General features: G+C 40.9%; 1 protein-coding gene across 1 annotated transcript in view; it reads right to left on the minus strand.

Moving 5' to 3' along the window:
• LOC104928346 (natural resistance-associated macrophage protein 2) overlaps positions 1–5,662 on the minus strand; it is a 15,199-nt gene extending 9,537 nt beyond the window's left edge. Inside the window, exons 1-7 of the mRNA XM_027288938.1 lie at positions 5,347–5,662; positions 3,691–3,780; positions 3,405–3,556; positions 3,170–3,292; positions 1,387–1,506; positions 741–847; positions 553–627 (exon numbers count right to left, since the gene is read on the minus strand). Coding sequence (XP_027144739.1) covers positions 553–627; positions 741–847; positions 1,387–1,506; positions 3,170–3,292; positions 3,405–3,556; positions 3,691–3,780; positions 5,347–5,368 — 689 coding nt within the window. The 5' untranslated portion in view covers positions 5,369–5,662. The remainder of the gene's footprint in view (positions 1–552; positions 628–740; positions 848–1,386; positions 1,507–3,169; positions 3,293–3,404; positions 3,557–3,690; positions 3,781–5,346) is intronic.
• Between the last annotated feature and the right edge of the window lie 2,536 nt (positions 5,663–8,198).

An 8,198-nucleotide genomic window follows, 5' to 3' on the forward strand; every position in this document is an offset into this window, starting at 1 on the left:
ACCAAACTCGGTGGGAGTATGTAACATGCCCAGACGCACAAAAAAGTCTCTTGGTGCCCTGGGCTACAGTGAAGCGTACGGCGTCCAATTTTGCTCAGATTTGGCCTTTTCCCGTTTTTGCCTCATTTCCAGGGGTCGCATTCGAACGAACTCTTGAAACTGCTTGAAACTTGCCGTGTGTGTTCTCAAGGCGTCCACAATGAAAAGTTCAAAATCACGACTTTTTATCAGAGGGCGTGGCCGTGACCGTGCGTCAAAGTCGACGCTGCCAATTTTTTCACAAAAAAACAAGACTCCATTGACTTTTGGCCTGATTTGACAAGGGGTCATGTTTGAACGAACTCCTCCTAGGGATTTCATCCAATTCACTTCAAACTTGGTAGGTCTGTTGACATAGACTTCCTGAATAACAGTTATCAAAATGATGAATTTTGGGGAAACTGTGTGGCCATTTCCACATGCGCACATTTCGACGTGTGCACATGTGCGAGGGCCCGACCATCGCTGCTTGCAGCTTTAATATTACATATTGTTGTTGTAGTGGCACCAAACCTACCGTACTTATCCAAGAAGAGGAAGACAAACGTGTCGATGATGGTGATGAGGACACCGGCCCACAGCTTGATCCTGTCAGCACACACACAAATAATCTGTTTACTTGATATTTTTACTTGAGTAACATTTGCATTGACTTGTAACAGAGTATTTCTACAGTGTGGTATTAGCACAGATCACATCACCTGCCACCGGAGAGAAGGTTGAAGGCGATGGCACAGCCGATGACCTCCTGCATGTCGGAGCCGATGATCGCCAGCTCCACCATCAGCCACAGGATGACACGAGGCACCTGGACGGACGACACTTAAGAGTTACAGGTTAACCTGCATGTGTTTGTGGCCAGAGAGAACCCACGGCGGGTGGGTTTGAACCCAGAACCTTCTTGCCATGAAGGCCCACGTGTCCCGACTCTGCTCCTTTAAAACATTTGAAATGCAAACAACTGCACAGACGCAAAGCTAAAGGATTTGTTCCATTCATGTGGCTCCTTTCATATTTCTGCAGCCTCTTAAAAATGAGCCCAGCAGTCGGCATGCTCGAGAGAACAAAAGGCCCGGTCACGTGACTCTAACCATGTGGTTCACAGCTGCTTTTCCCTCTTCAGGTATTAGAGAAACAGAGAGCCGGGTTTAAAAATAAAGTCACATGAATATTTCATTCAGATTGAACTGTAAATGTTCTCTCGGTTTTTAATAACTTTACTCACAGGTCACAGTTCGATTCTTGATCGTTTAATCTGAGAGATTACAGCCTGCTGCTGGTTGTGCAATCAGGACAGTTACAGTAAACCACGTCTCCGATCTGCAGCTGAGTGTGCTGATAACTCACCGTGTGGTACTGCTGCTTGCAGACTTCAGCCAGGTGCATCCCGGTGACCACGCCGAGCCGAGCCGCCAGGCGCTGCAGCAGCAGGCCGATGATGGTGGCTCCCAGCAGCACCCAGAGGAGCTGACGGGGGCGAGAGCAGAGAATCATCTGTTAGTCGATGAGCTCTGTCTCCTCCAAACGTTGTGTTGTTGTTGTGTGTCATGTCAGAGACGGTTCAGAAAGTTATTTAAGTTTTATTTTAGTTGTTATAGATCGTGTTTGGTGAAACCAGACCGACAGAGAATCAATCAAAGTTTCTGATGTCAGACTTTGCACTCCTCTGATGTTCGCTGAAAACGTTTAAATGACCTGTTTCCACACACACTCCACACCTCACCGAGTCTTTATCTTTAATTTGCGCAGAAAAGTTCCACACACTCTGAGCCACGCGCTACAAATCTTCACATTCAACAACTTGAAGGAGATTTACTCTCGCAGACGTTGGCCCCGTACTGATACCGCACCATCTGCATCGACTTCATCCTTCATTTTTATGTGGAACGAAATCTAAAAATGATAAAGGAAGTGCAGTTTATTTGTTATATCACGCTGCCAGAGAGGTTATGTTTGCACCCACGCCCGCCTCTCCGTTTGTCTGTTGAGCTGGATGATGAGTCCGTATCCTATTTATACCCCGATAGAAGATTTGTGTGGTTCAGATTTCAGTTTTAAACTCTAAAGAGACGCGACGATCAGCTCATCCTCTCATATGTTTTAAAGTATTTCACATAGTTTTGGTCAGCGGGAGGAGGAACTGGACTGACTTGCTGTGCTTCAGGTTCAGGGCTCGGTCACTCTGTGAATATTCACTCCGCCTCGCATTCGCTTCCAACACTTTAAATTCAGGTATGTGTTTCCAGCCTGCAGGTCAAAGCTCACCTTTGCTGACCTTTGACCTGCAGCATAGTGAAACATCGACTAACTGGGAGTGAGGAGGGAGCAACAGATACACAAATGAAGTACAAGTACACTTTAAACCTGTTATCTGGTCTGTATATGACAGAGTTGGTTCACTACAGAATATTATATCAAAGCGGGTCAACAGACAGACCACTGACCAATCAGATCAGTCCTACAGGAGTTTATAATAATGTTATTATAATAAGGACCACCAGATATATCGATGCTGTTTACATGCAGCTCATTATCAATACAGTTCCATCTGTCTTAACTCTTAAGTCTCTTATTTTGAGCCTTACTTTTAATATTTGGAAATTATTTCTAGTTTTTCTAGTGATGTGATTATATTATTTACTTCCTGCAGGCACGCTCACCTGTGTGTTTTTAATCTCACCTCAATATTTAATTCATGATTCTCATTAAGCAGCAGTTAACAAGCTGTAAACCTCAGGAGGCAGGAGATGATGACCAGGATCATCAGACTGAGTTTGAGTGGAGGGACAGAGACCGTCAGGACAACAGGTGGACACTTCTCAGCCGTCTCTCTTTGAGACCAGTTCAATCTGGTGTAACTGGACTCAGAACGGATGAAGCTTCTTGGCTGAGCTGCCCCAGATTTTACTCGTCTCTAATAACATCTACAAACTTTTTTTGTGTTATTTCATGATAAAATAATGTCTGTAGACATAAAAGTCTCATTCTAAGGTAACAAACACAGAATTATTCTTATTTTCAGGTGATGAAAACACAGTTATTCAATATTAAATTACATTCCTGCCATATTCTGTCAATAGATCCTTCTAAATATTAAGAACAAGTCATCAATAATGTAAGTAATCGTTACCTTGAAGCCAGCTTTAGCACCAGACTGCAGGTCGGACTCGATGTTACCCGGGTCCAGGTAGGCTATGCTCATCAGGAAGCCCGGGCCGGTGAAGGCCCACAGCTTCCGGAGGCTGAAGCAGCTCTACAGGAGACACAGACACAAACGGATTAGGTCAAACCGCACTAACAATCTGACATGCAAATCAAATGATCACATGTTTTATCTGACACCTCTCGTGGGCTCGTGGTCTAACCTCGCTGCCCTCCTCGGGAACAGGGACCCTCTGGTCAAAGTAAGTACTGGAGGCGGTTTCATCGTTCTGTTTCTGGAGGAAGACGGACGGGGTGGAGACCCTGTGAGTGTGTGTGGTCTGGATCACCGCTCTCTCCTCCGCCCGGTCACCTGCTGAAGGTATGACGCAACCAGAGTAAACACACAAATCCACTCTGACAGTGTGATGTAAAGACCAATATACTGAAGAAACCCTCCAGGTGGACGTATAGATGGATGAAATCTGTGTATGAAACAAACATCCGTACCTCGTGCTCCGTTTTGTTGTGGCTCCGGATCTGTGGGAACACTGGGAGGCAGCGAGGAGATGTGGATGTTCTCCTGGGGGGGCTCTCTGACTGGAAGCAAACAGGTAATTATATCAGGATTAAAGCTTCTTACAGTCACACAAAACTAAATCCTGCACACACAGAAAGCCATGAGAGAAGACGTGCACATTTAACCAGCATGTTAGCTCGCCACGGGTCGCCTTCCTAAACTTCTGACTCACTCAAGGTGCTTTAACGCTTCATACGGCTGCGAGCTAATCATTCACACACTGATGGTGCAGCCCTCATGGGGTTCAGTATCTTGGACACTTCGACATGCAGACTGGAGATTGAACCACCGATCATCGAAATAACGAACATGCGGGGGCGGTCGGTAGCGTAGTGGGTTAAGCGGCCGCCCCGTGTGTGGAGGGTACAGTCCTCGCTGCAACTGAGCCGGTTCGAATCCCGCATCGGACGGCCATTTACTACGTGTCACTCCCCCTCTCTCTGCTTCCTGTCTATCTTCAGCTGTACTATCATAAAAGGCCAAAAAAGAAATAACAAACATGCAACATGTGCAACTACAGAAATCAGCAACCTGTGAGAGCTCCACAGTCTGGATGTAACTCAGCTCAGCTTTGGCCGACGCCACAATGATTCCATTACATTACATTACATTGCATTTAGCAGACGCTTTTAGCCAAAGCGACTTACAGAGGATGCATCATCTGTCTGTACGTTAGATTTCATATTAAAGCTGAGCCAACGTGGAAGTTTAAGAAGCATCTCGTGTCACTGTCATCAGCCACGTTCAGCTTCTATGTAGCGAGGTACAACCACCCACAGGTTTCTGAGGAGCTGAAAATCTGTAGCGCTGGCCTGAGTCAGGCTGAATGACGCCTGGTTGCTCAAACAAGCCACCTGTGACGACACCCACCTGTCAATCAAAGCGTCCACGCTCTTAATCCTGCATAACTTTAAGCCTTAATATAATGTGAACAGGTGAGTTGTATATAAATTCACCCTCAGTACAGTTGTCATGAACGGGGAAATTAGCTACAGAGACCAAAACTGTTTTTTGTACCAGGCTGTAAACATGTTTATTTCTGCTGTCTAACATGGGGACTTATGGAGACTGACTCACTGCTGGAGCCAGCCTCAAGTGGACGAGAAGAGGAACTGCAGTTTTTTTTTTTGGCTTCACTTCATATGAGCCATGTAGGTCACCGCTTGATTTCACAGTTTATGAGGATATTATATTACAGCACAGGAAACGATGATTATGTGATTACATGAACTCTGTGTCAGTAAAAGCTCAGCACAGTGAAGTACGCAGCAAATTGAAAGTGAATTTAAATCTGTATTATTACACACAAACATAATTACTGATGCATTAAAGCTGATTTCACTGTAGATACAGAGGCAGCTTCACCAAAGGATGAATAAAAAGTTTGTTTTTGTCACTAATAATATATAATTATTTAATTATTTATCATATTTTCAGACCCTGTGAAGTAACTACATGTCTAAAACAAGTGAAAAGTACTCGAGTATTGAAGTGAATGTACTCAGTAACTTTCCAGCACAGGTTAGAAATGTTCTTTAAATGTCAGGAAACTTTCTTTCGGTTTGTTTACCTGCCGGAGGACTCACCTGAGCGCAGGAACCTGATCATCTTCTTCTTCTGTGGCGTGTCAGACTCTCACCTGAGCGCCACGTTCAGCTCATAACGACGTTTCTGACGCTGTTTGTCCGGTGCTGATGTTTCCGGTGAAGGTGGAGGTGTTGACTTACCGGTCAGGTGAGGAGGAAGGAGGCGGAGGAGGCGGAGGAGGAACCTACCTGAGGACAAAGGTGTTTAACAAGCGAGCCCATTGTGTCCTGTTTCTGTCACGTGACTCTGATTTCATACGAAACCGGTCCAAACCCGGCGGAAACGACAGACTATAAAAATAAAATAAAAGTAAAATAAAAAAAACACAAAAGTAAGTGAAGTAAAAAAAAAACTGTTATTAAAAGTTTATTTGTTTCTTATTAAAGTGTGTGTGTGTGTGTGTGTGTGTGTGTGTGTGTGTGTGTGTAAAGGTTTTTGGTGGTGGTCTTTCAAAATAAAAGTCTCATTATAAATCAGAGTAGCGGTAGTTTTTTTTTTTTTAAATTTGACTGCAGTTTTAAGTTGAAATTATCAGGGAGACATAAACAGACATAAAAATAAGGACAACAAAGATAAATGTGGAAAATAGGTAAATATAAATATAAAAAGTAACACAGACCAACAACAAACATACGACATTAAAAAATAATAAATAAAGATTTTATTTAATATTCTCCGTCCTTTGTCTTTTATTGTTGTACTTTTTACTCTACACTACATTTATTTAACAGCTGTAGTTACTTTGCAGCAGATTTAACGATTTATTGATTATTTAGAATGGGTGTGTTTATCTTATTTTATCTTGTTTTATCTTATTTTATCTTGTTTTATCTTATTTTATCTTATTGCTTTCATGGCATTTAATGCTCTTTATATTGTTATGTTTCTTTATTGCTCATCGTCCTTTTCTTTCATTGTCTTCCCATAAATCTTTGTTCTTAAATCTTAATTTTCCTTAAATGCTCTTCATTGTCGTTTTAATATCCTGAGTATGTGCAAGTCTGTCAAAGCACTTTGTGAACTCTGTTTTTAAAGATGCTATATCACTCAATAAATAAATATATAATAATACAATGTCTACACACTAGGCAAGTGTTTCTGTTTTGTTGTAAATAATACAAATAGTTCAAATAAATTAATATTATACCAATAATACATGAATGGTTATAATAATACATAAAATATATATTGTTATTTAAGTCTTTATATTTCTGATACTTTAGGTGTCTATCACAGCCTTTTATTTTTAAACCATGTTCCACTGGAGTCACCAATATTTTATTCCCTCTATAAGGTCAGAAAGGAGAGAATACAACATATTTATACAAACAAACATATAAAGAAAGATTCAAAGACTTACCAGACATCTCAGGATCTCTCTCCTGCTGCAGGTTTAGTTTTTTTTGTCCTTCAGAGACATGAAATGGTTTCATGTTGAAGAGCCGGAGCAGCCACTGGAGGGCGACAGACACTCACAGGTTTCTGTGCTGACACACTTTAGTTACACAAAGAGCCTGAAATAAACACCACAGAAGAAGAAATGCAGATTTTAACCTGTGCATAGGTTTAATATTTATGATCACCTGCTGAGCTCTTTGTTTTATATCTGTGTCTGCACAATGAGAGCTGATAGCAAACTGCAGTACCTGAACACAAACCATTGACCACTGAGTGATCCTGAGTCTCCACAGCAGATGTTTTGACTTGTCAAAGCTGATGAAGCTCATTAACAGTGGCTGCGTTCTCTTCAGGTGTCCCAGTTAGTCAGTAAAACCAGAACTGAATCTGAAGCAGCTGATCTGATCTGTGATTTTCTGAATGAAACATGTCAAAATATCTGCAATAAAAGGAGCTGCTGTCATCACTGTGGGGTGTACAGGAGCGTGGGTCGACCCCTCGCTGTCAGCATGGCTCCATGGACAGTACTGGATAGATTTAAATTCAATTTTGTACAGACATTCATGGTTCTCAGAGGATAAGCCCTAAGGACTTTGATGCTCCCCTGACTGATATGGCAGAAATTGAATAAAATATTCTATTCTAATATTACATATAACTATGTTTTTATTAGTGTATAATCACCTGAGAATAAGACTTGTTGCGTTTGTATTACCTTAGAATGAAAATTAGATCATTTAGCCCAAAATGATGCCGACAAACGTTCCAAAACGCCTCAAAATCTTCAGTTTATAAACATATATATATATATAAAAGGAAAGTTAACCAATTAATTAATTAACTATACTGTAAAAACAAATAGTAAATTTGTGGAAAATTTACAGTCGTTTTCTGTTTTTGTTTTTTTTATTCTGTACAAAACCCCCAAAAATTACAGACATTATTTGTAAATTAACAACCAAACTACTGTAAGTATAATGGAAATAATGTAATAATGTACTATATTATTTATACAGTTTCTGTTTTATTAAATTACCGTATGTAAAATGATCTGTAATTAGTTTTTTCTTTGTAATTAGTGTTGTTACTTTGAAGGTAAAAAAAAAAAAAAACAGATAAAACTGTGACTGAAAATTACAATAAATTTGTAGTTTTTGACATTTATTTGCATTATGATATTTAAATTTTACTTATAGTTTTTAATTTTACTTGACTTTTTATGGTTTAAGTTTTTTTCCCTTTTCTTACAGTGTAATTAGGCGACTTGTTGCAGCTCTATTCTGATCTGTATCTGTAGGATTCGCTTGCTAGTGATTTTATTTGACCTGAGGGAGAGTTTCAGTCAGTTTAAACAAGTCCATTAAAGAAAAACGGCATTTACACCAGAAAGATCCCGACACGCTCGCTGCACGATTTAAGCTTCAGGTGGAGTAAAGAAGAGACTGAGCAAGGC

This window comes from Larimichthys crocea, chromosome XV (genome assembly GCF_000972845.2).
Source record: "Larimichthys crocea isolate SSNF chromosome XV, L_crocea_2.0, whole genome shotgun sequence".
Lineage (NCBI taxonomy): Eukaryota > Metazoa > Chordata > Actinopteri > Sciaenidae > Larimichthys > Larimichthys crocea.